The 23,575-nt window shown below is 40.5% G+C and overlaps 1 protein-coding gene and 1 long non-coding RNA gene across 3 annotated transcripts in view; one reads left to right on the top strand and one right to left on the bottom strand.

Annotated features, from left to right (window-relative positions):
- Positions 1 to 19,866, bottom strand: part of SNX7 (sorting nexin 7) — a 30,567-nt gene extending 10,701 nt beyond the window's left edge. The window contains exons 1-7 of the mRNA XM_075760012.1: positions 19,482 to 19,866; positions 12,967 to 13,149; positions 10,981 to 11,091; positions 10,392 to 10,556; positions 9,226 to 9,427; positions 7,130 to 7,329; positions 3,619 to 3,705 (exon numbers count right to left, since the gene is read on the bottom strand). Of these exons, the coding sequence (XP_075616127.1) occupies positions 3,619 to 3,705; positions 7,130 to 7,329; positions 9,226 to 9,427; positions 10,392 to 10,556; positions 10,981 to 11,091; positions 12,967 to 13,149; positions 19,482 to 19,676 (1,143 nt within the window). The 5' untranslated portion in view covers positions 19,677 to 19,866. The remainder of the gene's footprint in view (positions 1 to 3,618; positions 3,706 to 7,129; positions 7,330 to 9,225; positions 9,428 to 10,391; positions 10,557 to 10,980; positions 11,092 to 12,966; positions 13,150 to 19,481) is intronic.
- Positions 19,867 to 19,947: 81 nt separating this feature from the next.
- LOC142602767 (uncharacterized) overlaps positions 19,948 to 23,575 on the top strand; it is a 40,592-nt gene continuing 36,964 nt past the window's right edge. The window contains exons 1-2 of one of the 2 annotated variants that reach the window (XR_012836559.1): positions 19,948 to 20,956; positions 21,054 to 21,228. This is a non-coding gene — a long non-coding RNA (uncharacterized LOC142602767). Of the gene's footprint in view, positions 21,229 to 23,575 lie in introns of both variants that reach the window. The other variant, XR_012836560.1, reaches the window with a different exon arrangement.

The following is a 23,575-nucleotide window of genomic DNA, read 5'->3' as shown; positions in this document are numbered from 1 at the left end:
AATTTATCCTGCAAATTAAATATGACTCTGAATCCATTTTCTTACATTGATCTCACTGAAGCAACTAGTGTGATAAATTAAATCTTACATCAGCGATCTCCAAAGACAGCGCAGTGCTAATCAGACATCGGAGCACGGGACAGAAGGTGGGAGCCCGAGGCTGCTAGGGCAGAGCGCTACCAGATGTGAACAGTGTGACCTGTAGCCAAAGAATCTCGGCCCAATAGCCAAATTACCTAGTAAGTGACATCATAGCATTTTACACTCACTATGCAAAATACCATGAATTTCTATCTATCATCTGCTACATGAATTAATCCTACAGCTTGGCAATACTAACTGTTTTTAGCCTGGAGATAAAACATAAGATATATTCAGAATGTGATAGATTGAGCATTAGTTTCAAGCCTGAACACTAGAATCCTTAAGTTAGCATTTGATGCTTATCTGGTTCTGTCAGAGCACATTATACCAACCTTTTGTCAGAATTACTGTTAGCGCTAGTGGCAGTACCAAAACTGTTAAAAACTCCCAAACCACAAAGGGATGCACTAGCATTGCTGTGTATGCCTTCAGAATGGAGTGCGGGAGCGATGGAGCCACAAACTCCAACATCTTTACAGCCAGAGCTCTGGAGGTAAGAAAGGTCTAGATAAGCAGAAGGACACTAATGTCCTCCCAGATATCTGTCAGAGCCTGCATCCAAAATCACAGTATTCAAACCTTCCATACCCTGAACAACTGCCGCCTTCGTGGACTAAATTTTGGAGTGGGGAAACAAGATTTTGGCTTTTCAGCAGCACCACAAGCAGCTTTCTAAAAGCCCAGTGGCAAAAGCACAGCTCAAGAAAACATTTTTTTCCCAGCCAGTAAGCCTGACATCTCATAAGGTTTAATTTGTGATTCCAGCCTATTTCAGCTGCACTGACCTTGGGGATGTTTTGTATTCTCCTGCTGTATAACGTCCTGTTTGTTAAATCATTTAATGTTTGCCATGACCAATGCTAAAGATCTCACAGCCTTTTATCAGCTCTAATGACAGTCTGAGATTCCTTATCTATGGTGGAAATGTACTTCAAATGAGATTAGAGTTCATGCCACTCATTGTCAGCAGAATTTCTGGCTACTAGATTGCACTGACAAGTTCAATCTGACATCTATGAGATCATTAAAAGCTACATGAGTTCTGTTCAGGAATAGAAACGTGCAAATACAGCCAAACTCTGTGTTTGACACCAATTCCAATAACAGCACCTGTGTTATGACCACCTTTTATTCTGAAATCAGTCTCGTTAGAAACGTCAGCAAAATATTTCAGCACATAATAAAAATTAAAACATAGTAGAAAAATGATTAAGAAAACAGTTAAAAGTTACTCGAATGGTTAAAAATAGCAGTACACCATTCTCTGTGACCAAACTTATTAATAGAAAAAGCTTTCAACTTCTAAGAAAACGTCTTTGGGATACAGCTGCCACTCAATTAGAGAACACTGGATTTTATGATCTGTTTAGACTAACAGATATCTGTTTTACTGCTCTTGTGAGACTGCAAGAGAATCAGGCTCTCAGAAACAAGATTTTTTGAAATGAGTAAGAAATAGAGGGGTTGGAAAGATAAAGCAAAGATCTGAACACCTGGGTAATCACACTGTCCAAAGGTTTTTACCAAACTATAAAAACAGTTTTGGAAACACAGAAGCAGTGAAAAAAGACCAGGTTGTGGAAAATGATCTCAACATTTTACTGGAAGCAAGTACAACCATCTCATTATGGAGTAAACCATTGTCAATATCAAATCAATATGGTATGATCAATACTATGCTAAAGGGAAAAATACTCCCTTTTGTCTATAACAGTTCAGGAAGAGAGTGCATGCACCTTGTCTGAGGACTCCATCAGATTCTAACAGAAATACATTCTGAAAAGACCACGTCCTGCTGGGCAATGTTCCCTTTCCTATGGTGGACAGCAGTAAGACTAGCTGCTAAACAAGCTGTGTGAAATTGGAATTCATTGCTGAATTGCTCTGTGCAAATGCAACTGTTTTTAGCAGGCTGCCAACAAACCATACAAATGGGAAGTACTGATTAAAAGGGACGCAATGGTGAAAGTCGATAAAACTAGCTGCATACAAACAACTTACGCAATGATGTATAACACTCCTTTATCATAGAATCACAGAATATCTCAAGTTGGAAAGGACCCGTAAGGATCATTCTTAATATATACTGTGCTTTTACATGCACTGCAACTAAGGTGAGCTGCTGGCCCGCAGGTCACGCATGGCGCGGGGTGCTACAGGAGCCCGCAGCGGGTTGGCCAGTGCCCTCCCCAGGCAGCGTGGGAATACAGCGGCCTCCAGCCAGCAGAGGACTAGGACCTGCCGTTGCCACCTCAACTCCCAGCCTAGGGACCTCTCCAAGGCACCGTCCTCCGCGCATTTTATAACAGCTTCAAACCTTATGTGTAAACAAAGGACAAAGGACAGGAGAAGTGGCAGAGGAAGTAGAGAAACAAAGAACAGATTAGAGAACACAAAGACAGTGAAATGGGAGGACAATATGTGAGATATAAGTAAACAGAATTTCTCCTTCAGGAAAAATCAAAACCAGAGGTATTTACTTACCGTCCCAGTGCAGTGCACAGAGGCAAACTGTTACAAAATATACCATAGCCATCATAGATACCAGACAGTGGTAATATATTCTTATTTATTCAGCTCAGTGACAAGAACTCAAATAAAAATATGCATTTCAAGTGCCAAAAACTATCTAAACAGCTCATCTTTACATGAAAGCTAATTATGACAACCCTAATAAAAAGTATCATCTGAAATGTCAAGGACTTTCTCCTTCGATGTACTAAAAAGTCACAGTGATTATTATTTAGTCATTTTTATATATTATTTACACTCTGTAACACTTTTTCTTAACACTGTGGTAAAAGGACATTATTTAGGCTGGAGAGTTAAACAATCAATAATTTAAAAATGCCAATACCCATCCCAGAAGTTCCTTTTAATTGGCCCACAGAGCCTCATCGATGGATTTAGGGATGCCTGCCCCCATGGGCTGCCAGTTATGGTCTGACTTCACTAGAATGAATGAATGTGTCATACTGGCAGTACAAAAATATCCCTGGGCCCAACCAGATAAGACAGAAAACTGAAAGAACAGAATCCAGAACTTTTTATTTCAAAGAAGTTTAATGAATAGCTTTGCTTATTCTAACCACCTCCTCTCTCTCTCCTACATCAATGGAGCAGCAGCTACAAGAGCACTGCAGCAAGTCTTACTTTCTTTTAACTTCAGTGTGGAAGTAAACAGAAATGCTAAAAATAAGATGCAGAGCAGTCTGTGTTGACAAAACACAGTGGTCGCCCACTATAAGCAGTCCTTTGCTCCAGCAGCCTATCTACTGAAGGTCTGCATCTCATGATTGCCTTTGCCTGGCATGCATAGCGGCAAAGACCAAACCTTTTCAGAGTAAGTATGAGAATTATAGAGACACCGTCCAGTCACAAAGCATGCCTTCAGAGGACACGCTTTTCATCAGGGGATCGTCTTTTGCAGTGAGAATAAGGCCTGGAAGATTTCAGCTTTCTGTACGTACTCACCAGATCCTTTTCTGTCTTTTTATTGGCTAAAGCATCAACTCTGGAGTCGAGCTCGCCTTGAATTTGGTCTCTCCTTTTCAAAACACCCTTAATATAGGGGGGGGGGGGGAAAGAAAGATGTAAATGGCACCAAATTTTAACCATATATTCAGAAAACCATCAAACTTGGCTATTTAATAAATTAAGCAAGATTGCAAAATGATGCCTTTAATAATTTTGACATCATACATGTACTTTCCTCAAGAAAAATTTAAAATCATGAAGGTTATTTTTCAATACATGTATTTTATCTTATGTGTCTTTCAAGAATCTCAGTAAATCCAAAATCAATGCCGCAAGAATCTGTCATACACAGGATCGTTGCTAGTTATAGGAGAAAAACTGCAACAGTGGTTTACTTAGTATCAGCTCAACTTAGTATATATTCATATTTTAAAACAGCAACATGAGTTTGCCTAAGCTCATGAACAAGTGTATTCTTTGAGAAAAAGTTACAATATAAGTAGAATAAATGACTGAATATGGTATACCAGACATTATTGAAATTGTGACTTTAACCTTCAATGCTATTTCGTAAGTGCCAAACATAGTTCAGAAATATCAGATAAAATTATCATAAAAATGATACATGTTCTACCATTGATGTATGTGCTTATTTTCAGCATATGTAATTATTATCTCCTTTAAAACTGTCTTATCAGGTATTGGATTTTTAGCATAATGTCAAAAATAATTAGAAAGGGGAAGGAATGTTACTTCTTAAACTACAAAGCAGGTATTACAGACTAAATTTCCATTTTTAATGCTCATTTGCTCTGTGACCTTGACAAAGCCTTACATAGTTCTCTTTGCCTTAGTTTCCTCATCTGTAAAAGCACACTCAGGTGTGCTTATCTCGCAGAAATGTTGCAAGGCTTTAGTCCTTTTAAAAAAAAATCAGAAGCAGGACATCATAGATAATTACAAATCTCAAAACCTTCTTTTACATTACCTTGCCACAACTGGTTTTACTGCTTCTCCTGCATATACTAAAGAGATTTTCAGTATTCACCTCTAGCATAGGGCATGTTGAAACAGCACACGGCACAAGCAGCTCTACCTTCTCTAGCAGTCTTACTCGACTGAGTTCTCTTTGAAATCTTGTCACTTTAACAAACAGAATAATTTAGGAGGTTAATTTTCAAATAATTTTTCAATGTTTCTTTTTGAACAGGTACTCACTAGAAAAAATTGATAAACCTGACTTTGGACAATTCTGAGTAATAGATTAGTAAGACATACTAATGCTCATAAATCTCTGTTTCAACAGCTCAGAATATCTTTTGGTTAGATAAATACAGAAAATGTTTAGCTTCAAGCATAGAAGCAAAACAAATATGTCTGGAACAGCTTTCCTTCATATTCTAAATCCTTTCTCTTTTTTACTATTTGTTTTGCCACTTTAAAAACTGTTTTAATGACTATCTGGCAATTTTTATCACAAATACTCCTTAAATTACAAGATAAACCCTATTATTTTAATAGTAATATGCTACAACTATAGACAAGTGCTGACTTCTAATGGCAAACAGAGGGGCTCTGTTTTTAAAACATATTATTATATTTTTACAATTTTTGGTGTAATATTTAATGGTACCCTGCCACAAAACCCTCAAATAGTTGTAGGTGGACCCATAACCAATTTGTTGCTGCAATTCATACCCTGAGGCACAGCAGTACTCTGCACTCCCCAGATTTGTTCTGCGAGTCAGTTAGGAAGGAGCCAGTCCAGATGTAAATATTTTAGCTATGAATTCATCTCTTTTCCCAGTTAAGGCTGAACTCCCAAGACAGGAAAATACAAGGATTGTATTGTATTGACCACACCTTCTTCTGCACATTTGTGCACGGCCTTGGCAGCACTGCACAAAGGTCCCTGTGACAGGGGGTTAAACACACCTCTGAAAGCAGGTTTTACTAGTGTGCGACTTCCCCTATTGTATTTTTAGCATGACTAGTAGTTCCCTTTCCAAACTGTGAGAGGAAAGTAAGCTGTAGGAAAAATAAAAATCCATGGTGATGAAAGGAAAGGAACAGCTGCAGAACAGGAATGAGCTCATGGAGGAAGATCTTCCTTCGGACAGGACCTCATGGCAGCCTAATGCAGTGTTGCAAGTGTGGCATGGAGAACACCACAAGCAGAAAAAAATGCAACGGGCAACAGCTACTTGGAACACGTGCATGAAGAGCCAGGCAGTCACTCTGGGGTTTGTCCACAGAAACCTCTCGGTGCTCTGGACAAAAGAGAACACCTGAGAAAGAGTAAGCCAGGCTGCAGACTAGAAGGCAAGAGGCAGGCAGCATCTCTTCAATAGTATGAAGGCTAGGAGCTCTAATGGATAACAGACTTAGAAATTCTGAAAAATAAGTTTGGAAGTGAGGGAGAGGAAGAAGCCCTGCAATTGCTAGGACAGTAATCTCTCCAGACCTTTAAGCAAAGCAGTACCTACCCCCATCTACCTGCACATACATGTAAATAATGAGGCCTGTGAGACACAGGACATTTTGTATGGCTCCTCTTTCAATGAAGCTGCTGTTTTAAAGACAGCAGTCATTGCAGCGGTAATTCTTAACCTCTCGGTAGCTAAGCCTTACTGCGAAACTGGCAGTGCTCTGCGCAGTGCCGGCAAAGTCTGAGTTAACTTGGGTCTTGCTCTACCCACGGCCTCCAACACATTCAGTAGAAGCTGGGCTCCCAGCAGAAAGGCAAGAACAGATACTGCAGATTGCATTGCGCAAAACCTAGACAAAGAGGGGTTTGTACACATTTTCTGCTTTCTGGTGGCAGCACAGTGGGAATTACGATATGCTGAATTCAGTTACTTAATTGTGTTGGTTATCCATCAGCACTGAGTTTATCAACTCTGTAGTCAGATTTTTTACATTCTTTCCAAGTGTAAGAAAAACGTGTGTATAAAGGCAACTGAAAGCATCAGCTTATGGCAAAGACTAACACCTGCTTCTATAATGGCACAGGGACTGGAAGTTCCCTGCTGTTCTGGACAAAGAAAACAGTTTAGGAACACCTCCTAGAAGGGGAAAAACCTCTCCACTCCTTTTCCCCCACACAATCTGTTACTCCATGAGTTCATATTTCAGCAGTGTCAGAGAGGTCTTTCTCAGCTGCTGTTCCCCAAACCTTTCTGTGTTCCCGCCTCTCTGGTACAACGCAGAGCTCTCTAAAGATGGCAAAACCAGACACTCTTTAGCCCAGCTACCAAGGGCTGCCTGCCATGCAAAACTATCAAGCCTTCTCACCTGGAAGGGGTGCCTCTTGCCTGATTAGCAAGGCAAACAGGACCAACCGGATTCCCTGCTAACGGACAGCTGCCCTATGCTGTGCATGTTTAGTAACAACAGTAAAGAGGGACTGCAAAATCATTTTCATCAGTTACAAATTCACTTCTAGACTTTGCACTGGACTAAGCCAAATTTTATATACAACCATAAGCAGTTCTTAAGGAAAGCTTACCATTAGAATTTCACTGTAGAGAACATATTCATGTAAAATCGGCAGCAGGTTTTCCGAGAGCCCTGCCATTCGCTTCTCCGTAGCCTTGCAACACTTGTCGATGCAGCTGGCAACACCTTTTAGGCAGTCTGCTATATCTTCTTCCGATGCTGACCAGAGTGTGTGGATGGGGCCGTATTCCTTCATTTCATTAAGATATTCTTAACAGGAACATACACCCATATTACTTTTTTGTTCATTAATAGATGTCTAAGTGATACTAATTGCAACCTCATATTTACTGTCAAGAAAGCCAGAGACTGAGGCTAAGTTTTAAATTTTCTCAAATGACCAAGATAAGTAAACTGCAGTTCATTGTATGTGAATAAACTAACCAATTAATGTATTGTAATTAAGTAGTTCCCAGAAATCTATCAGCAAAAATGCCCCAGTCATTTCAAAAGGACACACATACTCAGGTAGACCTGAAGAGTTGTATTCACATCATCCAATGACCTGAATTACTTCACGTTGTCTTCATACATAGAGAGAGAAGCCATAGCAGCCCCAGGCAGCAGACTTGCCTCTACTGCCCTGAACAACTCTGCTACAGTTTCCAAATCCTGTCTCAGTTACTAAAACTAGCAGCCTTGGTATGTCCCAAAGGCTTCAGAAGACACGCTCAAGTGCGCTCCAGTTCTGCAGGTGTTTTCTCTGTTAGTAGTTTTTATTAATGTAAATACAAGGATACCCTATGAATTATTTCTCTTATGTCTCTAGGCCAAGTGATTATCTGTAAGCAGAAAGAAGGCGCAGACTTCTCTTGTGCCATTTGGTAGGGGTAAACTCAGGCAAGGCTGGATGTGGCCTGGAAGCTGCATGTTCACAGGAGGGTACTGTGAACACAGTGGTCATGGACTGAAAACACAATTTCATCATGAATTAATTTATAATGAAGAAATATCCAAGAAAAGATGCAAAGCAGTTGTGTGGCTTGAAGAGTATAATGTTTACTTTGAGATTAATTGGACAAAAAAACCCTCCATGGAAGATGTAATTAAGAATCCCATGTTAAGTTACTGCAGCAGGAATGTTCTCTGAATTACAGCTATCAACAGTTCATATTCACGACAATACGGCCCTACACACAAGTGTTCTGCCAAATGCTATTTGGGAAATCTAGAAAGAAGATGTAACTTACAGCATTTGGGAGCATGTCAAAATTCATAAGGTTTTCTAAGAAATATTTTGGCACTGATGCCTTGAACCTATGGACCTCAGCCAGCTATTTCCACTGAAATGAACGATATCAAAAGGAACTCTTTTCACCAACATGTATTTTCCTTTTATAAGACCCCCTCCAATTTAGTGAGGACATGCTGAGATCTGGTACTGCACAATAAAGCACAAGGGCTTAGTTATTAGAGAACACAGTGCAGCTCTTCGAATTATATTATACAGACAACAAAATCCCTCAAGTGCTGACCAGTGCAAATTCTACTGAACAGACCTAGTCTGAGATCAGGGTCAATCTCAGAACGTCAGTAATTTAGCATTCCAAGTAGGTGTGCGAACTGCCGTTACTAAGGGAAAAATTGAGATTAAGTCATCCTTTTAAGAAAATTCTAACAGACACAATTTCCCATGACAGAAATTATGGCCAACAGTAAAGCTATTAAAAAAAATTAAATCTACTTGGTCAACACAGAAAAAAGGTGCAGAATGAAACCAAAAAAGAGATGTTGAGAGATGTGGAATGCAGACAGCATCATGCCAGTACAAGACAGCACAGAAAACTGTGACTATTTACATTCCACTGAAAGTACAAAACAAAAGGTTATGCAGCTTTCCAAAAGCCACAAGTAAAAAGATACCCATATGTTTTCTTCCTTCTAATTTTCTTATCAAGTAGTTCAATGGCATATTAAAACTCTTCCTATTAATGAGTTATACAAACTAACTTGAAGGTCTGCCAAAACAATGGCCATTATGAAAAGCACAGTATAAACACAAGTCTCCCTTTTCCCTTTTTTTGCTGGAAAGAGTGTTTTGCCCAGCACAAAACTTTTCCTATAGATTAATTTCCTAAATCCACAAAATAGAAACTTTCTACTTACCTTTTTCTTCCTTGTAAATTCTATGAGCTATTTTGTCTAGTACATTTATTTTCTGACTAAATGTTTCCATGTAATCATTAATTTCTGTAAACATTTCAGGACGATTTTTAACTCCTCCTCTTACTGAGGATGCTACAGCTCTGACGGTCTGTCCCATCCTGCTCAGCAAACTGGGACCCTGCTTCTTGTGTGAGGAGAGTTCCTAAAGACAGAACAAGCCATGTTTACTTCCAAGGACTTTTTTAAATTCTCTCAAATACTTACTGTAAAGCTTTTTTTTTTTCTTTTTTTTTAAACAGAACTACACGCATAAGCCTCTGTGTGTCTTTTTTCGTGTATAAATCTTACTTCAAAGTTACTAGACCAGTGTCAGAACGGTACCTCTCATGCTTTTATTAGCTAAGCCTTTCTGGGCAAACACAAGCATGCCAGGTATCACACTCTCACAAAAATGATTAAAGGTGGCAGAGAACCTTTACCCTTTCATTCTGTAGGGTGAGTTAGCTAGTTTGCAATTTAGCCTTTTGAACAGGAAAGCAGGGGTAATGATTGCAGAAATAAGTCATTGAGAAAAGTAAACAATGTTCCTACTGAAAGAAGTAATTAATCTATTTTTTTTAACTCTTTTTATATGTTGCTGGAATAACCTTTGCTGAAGTTCAGAGGCAGACTTCTCTGAGTACAAAACTCCAATTTTCAACTGGACACATCTTGCAAAAATACAACAGGAAATTCAAAGGTTGTATTTTTCTTTTACGAGACTAGTATAACTTTAAAAAAAAAGTAGATGAAAAAGACAGTGCCATGCCAGAACAAGAATTAATTTAAAATACTACTTTTCATATAATCTTGGAAGCTTATATGCATACCAAAAAGCATGCAGTTGAAATACTGTGAATTTGCCACAAAAATCCAAAATGCAGCAACAAAAACTGCTTTGGAAGATACAGCAATATTTATGGCCACATGCATGATTACCAAAAGCACCAAAGAAAAGGCTATCTTGGGGGGATGAATATTCCATAAATTCCTTGCCACCTTCTGACACTTCTGTAACAAGCCGTGGGAGGACACTATTGAATACTGAACTAGGGAGAAACCAGATATACTCTACTAACACAAGATGTGGTTCCCCATAACTGTAAATAAAAATAAAGTAATTTTACCCAGGCCTGCGCAGTAAGAAAAATTTTGAAGTCTTCATTAAAAGTTAAAGTTGGATGATCAGCGATACGGTTCAAAAATTTATGTAAAGCTTTTCTTCGGGTCTCAATGAATTCATCACTAAATCGTTCCACCATTCCTTTCATTATGAATTTTTCAGGCAATGGCTAAGGAAAAAAGAATAAATATATTGTATAATTTGCATAATATTAGGAGTATTATTATAGTTCCTCTACTTACTAAAAACCATAGGTATACCGTGTAAAATCCACCATGCAAAAAACTGTTACAAAGTTATCATATTCAACAGTGGTATAACATGGTTCTCGTAGCACACAGTGCAGAAGAATACAAGTACAACTAAGAAAGAAGGACATACATGAGTGCAAATTACTGCAAATGGCACAATTACAAACATAAGAAATACCTTTATGGGATATATAGTTATCACATACATATAGAGCTAATGAAAATAGGTTGGTTTAATGTTTGTGAGGCTTCAGAAATTGAAGAAAGACCTCAAACATCTCTGTATAAAACTGGAGCCATCTTATAAACAAATAAAAATAACTTAAGTTTTAGCAAACGAACAGGAATAATCAATGTTGGATGTGCTTCTTCAAGTTTGCTCTTCAACCAAAGGAAATCCTGATATCGTCTTCGAACTTCATACTCACTGGAGTCAAATTCACCACGAGACGTCTGAAAACCAGAAGCAGATAAAACAAGCCCAGGTTAGAGTATCAGAAAAAAAGAACAAAATCGGTTTAGATTTTGGAGAAAACGGAGTCCCTGAAGGGAATGCATACATGATTCTATTTTGCCCATGTTATTTGCTTGCTGTTTTTTAAAGTGCAATGATCAACTACTTGGAGAGATAAAACACAACCCATTTAAGCAAAAAATCAAAAATTCTATTGTAAAAAAAGAAAGAGGAAAAGAAAAGCAAGAACTACTCTGCACACAGAGTGACTGGTAATAACTAGCCTACCACAATGTTTCCAAAAGACTTCAATCATTATTTTAGTGTGGCATTTTCCTTTACACAATCACAATTATGTTATGTTACGTTACTTTTAGGGCATGTCTTTTAAAGTGGTTAGTAATCTACAAGTGAGGAAAGTCCACTTTTTAGCATTCTGAAAAAAACCCCAAATAGCTGACACACGCCCTTGGGACTTGCTGACACTAGTCAACAATCCCCGCATTCAAAACATGAAAACTTTAGCCTATCATAGCAATAACACTTCTGCGCTGCTTAATGGATTCTGCATTCCATCATCAATTCCAGTTTTGTAGCCCTTTGTTAGAACTTGCCAACAAACCTTTAATGCCTAGAAAAAATGCTTATTACAGTGTTGCAAAATTGTCAGACCATGAGATTTATTTTATCTCTGCTCTATCTTCTAGAATCGAGCCACAAAGAGCTCGTGTTTTCATTAAAGTAATGCGTGCTGTTTAGCATTCATTGTTGCACAGAGATTAATAATGTGATGCAAGTAAATTCTAAAAACCTCAAAATGCGCTTTTGTAATCTAAACATTTTGGAGGGTTGAATAAAATTTTTTCAAGGTATGTGGGAGGAATGGTATTACTTTATCATCAACAACCAGCACTTCAAATTAAATACGATAAGAAAGGATAGAATAGATAAAAAAGCAAAAGCAATCCACCTTCAGCCCTTCCATACTTGCCTGAAGAAAAAATGTTCTCTCATCTACAAAAATATGCGTAAAGTGAAAATTATTGCTAGCAACCTAACGAAGATAACTCTTTTCCTAGTCTTTAAATATTTTATGAGGAATTGATATCTCCTCTTATTTAAGAGTAAATGATTCCCATTTGAAAATTTCGTTTTAAATTAACCTTTTAAAAAAACTTTAAAGTAAAATAAATTAACAGAGCAGTTCTCAAAATGCAGCCTGCAGAATATTTGCTGGTAATCCCAGAAGAGGTGGCTAGTCTCACAAGGCTGACTTTCTTCCTTATTTCCAATAATTAATTTGTATTCAGGACAGCTAAAAATACACTTAGTTGTTTCCTAATATTACTTTTTCATTGGAGAATTGCAGCAGTTTCCTCAGAAATCACATGCCCCTGTAAATGGGCAACAAATGTCCATGTCATAGTGCATGCTGTGATTACGAGAATGGAATTGAAAGACTTTGTAGCAGGTAACATTTATGCCAGACAAAAATCCTTTGCTAGCCTGCAAGGGATCCAAAAGTCATAAATACTCGGGCTAATATAGTGTCTTTGAACTGAATCAGTCTTTCTGCTGTTTCATATTCAACAGCAAATGTTATTCTCATATAGAACTGATTTGGCCGCTGAAGGATTATTAGCTATTTTCTCAGCATAAAAAACTGAAGCATCTATGTGTGTAGACTTACACTGACTTTTTTTTTTTTTCAGAATCTACTGCACAGTTTCATATAGTTTTAGTGGTCTATAACTCATTGCAAAATCAGGGTATAATTTAAATTTAGTCATATCCCAGAGAATGGTATGCAAGAAGAGTGAAAATGCTACTACTGTTACCAAGGTAAGCCATTATAGCCATGAGCAGATGCTTACCTTTGTGACTACTCTGTATGTAATAAATGTTTCAATGGCTGTAATGTGGCTTTCAGGATCATCGACTGTAATGAAGAGATCTCTTAATTCTGGTTCATCTTCAAATTTATACTGGTTTATCATTGATGAAGGGGATATTGGCATTGAAGGACTGAATGAGTTTACCTCAGCCAGTGATGTATCCTACAGATAAGACATGAGAGCATCCATCTCAATACATCTTTATATACAAACACACATATGCAAACACATATATCCCAGATGCTAAAATGGCAAGCTTTTAAATAGTCTGGTAAAACAGATAAAACAGAGCAGATGAAAGAATTATATAGTGCGTGGCAAATCTATAATCCTTTTCTGTATTTGCTTCAGTGAGGATGTAAGAAATAAGAATGAGATTTATTCTGAAACTGATAAGAGCAAACCGCTACCATTTGACAAGAATGTTGTGCATAGCTAGAAAGAGAATTTGCCTATGAATGCTAGGCAAAAAAATTAGTTACGAATCCAAACACCCAGTCATTGTGTAGGATACTTACCAACTTTATTAAAATTGTTAGAAGCCAGTTACTCAGGACTTAGGAAGTTTGAATTATCTCTAATAACCTGAACAGGGTGGATAAAAAAGGATGATTTTAAAAGAAAACAAGACAAAATCCAAATGAGAATTTTTATTGGAATTGGATATTTCAGTTTGCGTACATTTTAAAATAAAGTTTGAAATGGAAAACTTTTACAGAGATATAAATTTAATCTTTTTAATATGAAAAACAGTAAGTAAGGATGCAGTACAAATTTGTTGCTTAATTTCTAAAAAAAAACCCATCAAACCACTGTTTTGCTGAAGTGGAAAACCACTTTTTGATACCATCAACCACTTCTACCACAGCTAAGAATACACCCCTATAGCTGCTGCTTCTGCTTAGTGCATTCCGTGGTGATCACTCAAATGCTGAGAAACTGAGTGGAAATTAGAAACAGGAAAAAAAAATCTCATTTTCTTTCTTAGATGCAAGTCTGGATGAGATCTACTAATCTAAAATCTTGGAGGATATAGTGACTTGGAAAATAAATTAAATTCGCTAACACCACAAAAGAGCATAAGAAATGAATAAATCACTAAAAATCATAGAACGATAGAATGGATTAGGTTGGAAGGGACCTTTAAAGGTCATCTAGTCCAACCCCCCTGCAATGAGCAGGGACATCTTCAACCAGATCAACAGAGACTGTTTCAGCTTGCCCTAAAGGAGCCATGTGGTTGTCTTCTGGTTTCTTCTCCTCGTGTCCTTCTCTGACTGCCGCAGCTCCACAGTCAGTGAATTCCCATGGTCCCGTGGCCACTGTGGGAGACTGAGACCCCTGACATCTCATCCTCAGCAACAAAACCCCAAACCAGAGCCATGGCCAAGACCCTAGTGCATCCCTGAAGAGCCCAGCCAGATCTTCTCCCAGGGAGATCTCGGCGCTTGTGATAGACAAGCTCAATGTAAATATTCCTGGGCTGTTTGCCTGCAACTCCAATAACATCGTATTTTGTCAACAAAGTCATGTCAGCAGCAATTCATAAACTTCACGCTGGTCAATTTTTTTCCACCAAACAAGCCCAGGGATATTTTGACTACCTGCCCTTGAGAAGTTTAATTGTGTAGGGCAATTAAAATCAATCACTATGTTTTAAATATCAAACTTTTTATACACTTTTTCTAATATATCCAATGCAATCAAGTATTTTTATAACAAAATTTAAAATTAATCTGTTTTCTAGAAGTGTAGTTAGGCTACACTAACTACCAAGTGGCAAAGAGTTGCCCTTTCTGATCCCTCACTAACTATGGAGCAAGGAGCAAGGAGCAAAGGGATGTTGCTAAAGAGTGGCAGAAGTGGAAATGTGGGAGTCCACAGAAACCAGAGTCACAGCATCATCCCAAGGCTGATCTCGTGGGAGTAAAGAGCACACCACCGCAGTGCTGCTGAGCTTGGTGAGAGTTGCCTTTTTCTTCCTTTGAATATAACTGGATCAAAACTTTCTCTGGAACATGTTCTCCTCTCTTGTTCTTTTCCTGCCTTAAACCTCGTTGCCTACTGCCATCCTTCTCCTTTGGATTTATCAGCATACTCCCACAAATATGGAGTAGAAATTTATATTGAGAATTATGCATGGAAAGCACTGCTGTACCAATTCTCCCATCACTTAGGTACAGTTCTTTGAATAGGGAGACAAAAGCAGGACAGAAGACTAAAGGCAATGCTTTAAATATTATATAGCTGCTTACTTGTACACCTGTAAGTCATTTTATTTTTACTCAGTGTGTTCCTACGCATGATTTCTATACTGGTATCTAGCCAGCACTGTCCTGAGTGCTGGAGGATAAATAGAGAAGCTGTTTTCACTGCCTGCTAGCACTAGCTGGCCATGCTCTGCGTGAAGAATGAGGACTGCTACTTCAGAGCAGCCCATGCAATTCAAAGCACTGAGACAACGGGAAATTTCCAGGGAAAGAAAAATGCATGTGAGCATGTAAGGGACTTGAACAGCCATATAACTTGAGGAATAATGACTCTGCAAGGCCTAAATTGGATCAAAGCAAATGTGTTTCATATTTTCTCATTTTCCATGGGTCATTAATACCTTAATGTTTCATTCCTCCTTCTAGGTTGCTACTAAAATTGCTCTATACAGGCAGGTTTCTGAAAGTGTATTTTTATATGGAAGGGCTTATGTATATGTGGTTTGTGAACCAAAACACAGGCAATAAAAATCCATAGAATAAGCAGGTCTTCAGTTCTGTTGTAATACAGCTATAGTGTTCATCTGCACATGAATTAATGCATGTGAGTTTTAAACAAGCATGTTTTCCTTTCTTTATCCTTATGATATTTCAGGTTTACTTCCAGCAGTTCTTGAAGTTCGTGTGACATAAGTCTGATGTCATCACAGAAACACGGTAAAAAAAGATGATAATTTTCTATTTTCTATACAGCTGTCATTCTGTGGTTGGAACTATGGGGGTTTTGTGCATACAGATGAGGGCAGGAGGAGTTTTGTGGCACAGGAAAAACAGACAATTCTTCTAGCTCTTGGGTTGTATAACTATTTTTTTAAAAAAAAAAAAAAACTTTCCTCTTCATCCACACGAAGAGAACCAAGGTCCTGTCCCAGACAATGACGTCCTTTCCCACACCTCCCCCCAGCCCCACCTACCTGCAGTACCCCTTCTGCCTTCCAAGCCCTCTCACTACTGGCAGCAGCTGGCAGAGCTGTTTGTGCCAATCAGAAACAGGTCCATGCATTTTGATTTACTGGCCAGGAGACCAAACAGATGGAAAATCAATGAGCTCCTGGCAGCATGAGGGCCTTCTTCTGGGTCTCCTTCCTCTAATACTTGCAGTTACCTTCTTCTCACTCTCACATCTGGCCGCAATGGGCCAGTAAGACTCCAAAACAAATAAGGAAGGAAAGCACTCATACAGCAGGAGCTGCCTCAAAGCAGGCTGAGCACATGGCTGAGCCGGCAGCTCCCTGTAGAAGACATTCAGCCCAGGGGTTTGCCTAAACACCATTCCTCCCCAGAGCATAGATCCTTGACTCAAGGTTGCCTCCATGCCTCATCCATCCATCCCTCCCTCCCAGTGAGGATCCAGAGCTTGCAGTCTTCTGAGGCAAGGGATCCAAAGCAGGCCTGGAGATAAAGGACATGGTGGCAGAGTTTGTCTTGTGAGATAATAGCTTAGTTGTTGGAGCATTCTTCAAAGAAGCAAAGAGATTCAGGAAGATGGAATAGTTCCTTGGCCAAAAAATCCAGTCTTATAAATCAGTCTCAAATCCTTGATTGATTAACTTGTTTTGGAAGAAAAAGTAGCCTCTATGCAATTCTGAAGTGGCATGTACATCTTTTCCAGAAATACCATTAATTAAGTTTTCTGTAATTATGAAATAGACACAAACAGAATTTGAAAGAAGAGCTGCTAAAGATTTGAAATATTAACCAAAGTGCTGACAGCTTTGTCAATGCTAGGTCACCGTATCGGTTAACAAGGAAGGCAAAGATTAACTGAATGGGTATTGCGATACATGTGGTACTCTATACTGTGAAACTAATGGAACAAAGCAGGTTGAAAACATATTTGTGTGACTCGTAACTCAGCCCCCAGAAGTTGTCTTGCTAAAAAGACCTCAGAACTTTTTCCATGGTAACGGAAACTAGGATAAAGTGAAATGCATGTCACATCATGAAATGCTTTATCAGAGTTGCCAAAGATGCTAGTCTGTAATATTTGAGATGTGTCACAGGATACTGGGTCAATGGTGTATGACACTATCAGGTTAAATATCTATGAATTTTCCTAAAATAAAAGCCCTGTGTTTACATCTTGAGTAATAACCTAGGGTATTGAGGTTGACAATTTTTAAGAATCTCATTTTTCACCATTTTGGTGGCTGGTACATTTCATTGACTAAACTGAGAAAAATGAAGTCGATGTCAGTGTCAGGCACTGAACACTGCGCTACTGCTGTCCCGCTTGGCCTGCAAATGCCACACTACTACCTTAAAGACAGTGGCGCTGAGAAACCTCATTAAGATACAATTTAAAACAAGGTGGTCCTGGAACAGTACGTTATAGAAAAATTGGTTTTACAAAACTCAGTCTGAAGCTACATTTCGCCTGTCAGTTTCCCTTGAATATGTGGAACATGAACAAAATGGGGTGTAATCCCCAATCAACCCCACAGATTTTCATCAGCTCAAAAGATCAGCCCTCACACTGCACCTGAAAGCAAACTGTGAATTTCTGGTCTATGTATAACCACTGGATGCAGGTGTCCAAGCTGCGGAAAGAATGCTGTGTTTTCACATAGTATGAAATTTTGTTGTTTGCAGGAATAAGTTATCATGTGGCATACATTAATAGTAGTTAAGATATAACATAAGTAAGAAATATTTGGCATGAATCCAGGCAGCAGAAATTTAAAGATACAGATATTTGCCATATAGCAGCAGTAACTTGTATCAGCTACACTTGTTTTTATTTTTCATTCCCAAGGAGCATCGCTCTCGACAAGCAAGCAGCATAACTGTTGATATGCTGTATTGATAGGCAGATACCTACATGCAGAACTGCCTGAGCTTACCTAGTAAAAGCAAAAGGATTCAAAGTAAGAAACAAACAACTAAAATTGTATTTTAGCACTGCTTTTGCATGCAAGTTCAGTGAATCATTCATCTCTATGTCAAATCAAGACTGGTGCTTTTCTAGAAAATACGATTTAGCTAGACCCTAGATATGCTTCAGTACAACACAGACAGCTTGGTGAAATTTGCCTCACCTCTTGCATGTTACAGACCATTAAATCACTTAATAGTCCCTTCTGGCCTTAAAATCCATGAATTTCGAGAATTTTACTACAGTAAAAGTTTAAATACATAGCTCCTAAAAATGAAGCCGTTATTCTAATGTTTTTATTCATGCATACCAAAAAATGTCTCTTTTACAGAAATACAAAAAAACCACACATTTAATTCACAGTCTTACTGAAAATATATTTGGTGTCACATTTTCAAATAGGAAACGTGTGCTATTTCTCTCCAGTGTCACACATCCTGTCACACCACCGTTCAGAAGTCTCAGAAGGTGAGCAGGGCCTTAGCTCACTATATATATTTTTCCACCGTAGCTATCTCTATGTCCTTATGTTATATTTTAGATGCTGCCTTGGTAAGGCCAGTAGATCCATGACATGCTCTCTTCTTTAACGGCTGAGAAGGCGAGAGGTAAGTGTCATCTTAACCAAACCAGTACAAAATGAGAAACAATACACATGGTAGCCATACTGCACTTCATTGGTTTCATTAAAATCAGCAATATTGGCAAGACTGGTGCCCATGTGCTTAGCTAACTGTGTGCCTTTGGAACGTAGACCCTAATGTATCATCAGTTACGTTCATTTTATTCCCTTCATCAAAATACAGATGTTACCTTCTCACACCTCCTACGTGAAGGTGTTAGACTTCCCTTTGTTCTTTAAAAGAAAACTCAAACCGAAACTTGGAAATGTTTATTTATATTTAAACACAACTGCAATTACTAAATATGACTGTTTATTTAATTTACAGATACATACATGGTACATCACAAATGTGATGATAAGGTTACAGCAAGTCCAGATTACTTTGCAAATTGAAGGTAAGTGAAGTTATGACCTGCACAGCTTGTCTGAAGTGGCAACCCCCCCGTTTTCGTGCCCAAGAAGTCACCTGGGGCTCCGCTGAGCGGGCCGGGCTGCCCGGCCAAGCGCGGGGCAGGCGAGCAGAGCCCGGGCAGAGCCCGCGGTCGCCGCTACCGCCCAGGGCGAGGCCGTCCCGTCCCGTCTCGTCCCGTCCCCCCGCGCCGCCCCGGCTCGCCCGGCGCACGGCAGGGCAAAGTGCCGGCGAGTGAGGGAGCGGCCAGCAGCCCGCCGGCCTCCGGCGCGGCCCGGCCCGGCCCGACCCGACCCGAGGAGGGCGCTGCCGTACCTTGCTGAACACCTCCAGGTCGTCCTCCTCATCGTCCAACGACAGCACCTCGGCGGCTGTGGCGAGCAACGGCCCCCGGGCCGCGCCGGGGGCACCCGCGGCGGGATCCGGATCGGGGTCGGCCTCGGTCCCTCCCCCGCCGCCAGGGGAAGGCGGGGGGAGCAGCGGCGCCGGTACCCGGCCCTCTGCCTCCATCCTTCCCTGCGAGCGCGGGCGACAACCCCGCCAGAGCCGCTCCCCGGGGGGCCGCAATTGGCCGCCCGCCGCTCCCCCGGCCCCGCCCGTTGCCCGCCCCCGGCCCCGGCCCGAGGGGCGCGCCCAGTGCGCAGAAGTGGAAGCGGCGGCGGGAGGGCCACCCTGCAGGATCGGGAGGAAGCGGAGCCGTGCCGTGTGTCGCCTCCCGGCAGGCCCCGGTCTGTGGGCCTGCCCTTCAGAGGGCGGCGGGACTGTGGCTGAGGTCGCAGCGTCTCTGTGAAGGCTGGCCGTGGGGCGGGGAGGAGGAGGTGGCACTTTCTCCTCGCAACGCCCGCAGACGTTTTCGTGGGGGCGTCGGGCCCGTTCACGTGTCCTCGGAAGCCCCGAGAGTGCGCGGCGGGGGCGGGCCCACCCAGGTTTTGCTTCTTTCCCCGGGCTGGTCTCTTTCTTCCTGGTGGGCGTCGAGGCTGCAGACCCCAGGGCCCTGGCATGGGCCAGCAGCCAGGAGACGTGCCTGCCGCCTTGCCTGGTATGCCTTGGGCAGCCGCTCTGTCGTTTGCAGCAGGAGGCTTGCTTGCTCCCTCCTTCCTTCCTTATGGGGTCTGGTGTGCTTTCAGATGTTGAGGCCAGAGATTACTTTGGGGTCAGAGATTTATTTGTGAGAACAAACTGACACCACATTGCATCTGAAAAGGTGGGGAGAGGGACACCGAGCATTTAAGAATAGTAAAGCTGCAGAAAGTAGAAATGAGAATTGAGGGATTTTGAAGTTGCCGGTGTTGAATAGAAAATAGTGAGCAGTGCTACTAGTTGCAGGAGCCCAGAATGTGTAGTAAATGAGCGGGCAGGTGGAGGGAGGGTGTAAGGCTGGTCTGACCTGCAGTGGGCTTCAGCACCACCCTGGGTGACCACCTTCTGTGCTGAACACAGGAGCTCCTCTGCAGTGCTGGGCACGGTAGTGTGGCCCGTGTTTGCACAGTGTAGCACAAGGCACCTCTTTACAGGCCCCATCTTAAACGTCTGAACTCAATGGGAACTTTGTTGTTAACATAGGTCTTGAGAGTCCTGGGCGGGTGTTTAAACAGGCAGATACAACATAATCTTTGTGTACCTCGGTTCCCTTGCTGTCAAATTAGAAAAGGCAAACCCTGTAATCAAATGAAAGTATTTTGAAAAGTGTTCATTCATGAAACACTCCTGGCAGTTGATGAGGAAATTCATTTGGTATTTCATGCTTTTCAGTGAAGTCTTGAGCCACAACTTGAAAGAAAGAGGTGAAAGTAAGCACTAAATATTCACTGAACTGTGCAAAGAGAAAAAGAATATGCCTGTGTAATTGGAGAATGTATGCTAAGACATTTTTGTGTTTGTTTTCAGAGGGACCTGTGGGTTGGGGGTGGTGGACCTTTACACAGACGCGATTGCGCACATTTTGGCTAAGAGAAGCATTTGCTGTAGTAGGTTGCTCTCTTCCGTGGAGCAGCCACCAGAGGGAGATGGGATGCACCTTTCCTGAGTACTTGGATCCTCACTGGTGGCAGAGTATGTTTCAGTAAGTTAAAACAGGCACTGTCTGTACTTTTAAAATAATGACTGTCCCTGGTACAAGATTCGCAGGCTTCTTTTTTTTCCGACCCTGTGTAGACTGTCCCTGCCCTACTGCTGTTTGCTGTGCCCCAGCTCTGCGTGTCTGAGGAACTGCGGGTTTCTCTGGTGCGCTGCCTTCCTTGCAGGCTGCCACCAGCCCTCAGCTGGGTGCTTCTCACCCCAGGTGCAGGCTGAGGTTCCTCACGGTGCAGGTCCTTCTCATCCAGCACCAAATCTACAGCTCTTCCCATGTCTGCATCTTTTACGGTTCCTTACCAGTGTCTGTGTTGCTTCTATCTCCTCTGGTTACCTTCGGGTACCACATACTGATGAAAAGTGAATATCAGAATATAAATTTTCTTCTCTTTCTGCTCAGTCATCTGTACATCAATGATAAGGCAAGTGTAGCTAGTTTGTTTTCTGACTCTATATGATGGATGAGTTTCATTTCCTCTGGTTTTGCCTTTATTTCACTGTTTCCAAGTGTCACGTGTTGTGCCAGAGGCCTACAGATTTTCTGAATAAAGTACCTACAACCTATAAAATACCTAAACTTTTAATATGTCTGTATTTAAATTCAGATGTTATGCTTGTGAGGCAATAACAAAATAAAACTCATTGAAGATCAGGATTCCAGACAGCACATATCAGAGATGATAAATAAAGGACAGCCAGTCAAAGAAAGTATAAAACTGATGTACTGTAGGCTTGAATACTAAGGCTGTCATCTGGATCATACTAATTTTTCAAAGTTTTACCATTCTCTTGGGTTCTTTATTTCTGTTTGAGAGAAATCTCACAAGATGCTTTAATTGGATTTTTTCTTATTATAGCTTTTTATTAGCTCATTAATCAGGCTTAACAAGACATATTTTTAGATTCCTTGCTGGCAGTGCTTATCTTTCTGTACTTTATATTTGAAGTACCAGTCTGTGAGGAAAAGGTATTCATTGTCCTTCGCTCTAGGAAAATATGCATTACATTTAACAGTTATTTGGAGTTTTAATCATCGCAAGGACACATGCTAAAGTAAACCAGGAGACTATTCTGCCATTACTTTCACCTGCCCTCCCCACCCTCTACCCCAGTTGTGCCTAATCTCTGCTGAAAGGTCCTTGGAAGTAAATGTAACTTCAGGGCACCTTCCCTCCCATGCCAAGTCCCAGGGGGATTGCCAGCACTTCTCCCCCTGCAGCATTTAGCAAAAAGAGCTTTTTACAAACTCAAAAATTTGTTGCTTATTTTCTGCTGTAAGACCAGAGATGACATTAAACAGTTGAATAGTTGTGCTATTCAGAGATCTTGCAGGTAGCATAAATACAGAGCTACGCTTACCAGAGGGGATTTACAGGTTTCCTTGTACTGTTATTTCAAAAGTGTATTACTAGAGATCTTGGTTGTTCTTCATTTCAATGTGTGTATGTGCATGTGTATGCCAACAGGGTCTGTGTTTCCTGAGCACCTGAGATTTACATATTTAACCACAGATATCTGTCCCTGAACCCATGGAATTAGATCTTGGCAATAATTAAGGGTCAATATGTCAGATGTTGTTATGCTGTGAATATTATTGCCCCGCTTATTTAAAGAAATAGCTATTGCACTGAGACAATACTCGACAATATTTTGCTAAATAAATTTTAACATTTTGTAAAATATGATGTTTTCTACATAGTTATACAGTCTTCAGGAAACAACCTTTCCAGGCCCTCCTACTCAGGAACACCGAGTGGAGTATTTGCATATGCCAGGGCTGAGCTGCAATCACCTCCAACTTTTATTTATTCGCTTAAGCCCAAAAAGCTACTTTGTGTTACAAAAATGTCAATATTATTTCTACTTGCATTTTGCCTTTTTCTTTGGTAAGAATGTTGATCCTAGCTAGTAATCCCTTCCCCAGTTGCTTTTTCTTGAACAAATTAAATTTACAAACACCGAAGCAGAACCAAGCTATTCCTTTGCTCTCATGTGCAGGCTGCATGTGATCCCTTTAGGCCACAATACCACTTTGAATACTTAATGTTGACTTGCTGAGTTTCACCAACTGCACAGTGATATGAACAGGATTAAATCTTGTTTTATTTCATTGGCTCCCTAGCCAGGCAGTAGTGGGGTATGGAGGGCTCATGGTGGTTTACTCTGTTCCATCACTGCAGTACAAATAATAAGCATGTTAGTGAATCTGCTGACATTGGGCACCTTGACGCAAATGAGAACATTTTTCTAGATCTGAAATGCATTTTCAAGTAGTATTCTTGTCAGGGTTGTATAGTGTATAAGCAGAAGTCATTATGTTTACACCCCGAAGATAT

The sequence above is a fragment of the Balearica regulorum genome, chromosome 8 (genome assembly GCF_011004875.1).
Source record: "Balearica regulorum gibbericeps isolate bBalReg1 chromosome 8, bBalReg1.pri, whole genome shotgun sequence".
Lineage (NCBI taxonomy): Eukaryota > Metazoa > Chordata > Aves > Gruiformes > Gruidae > Balearica > Balearica regulorum.
This window is presented reverse-complemented; position numbering and strand designations above follow the sequence as displayed.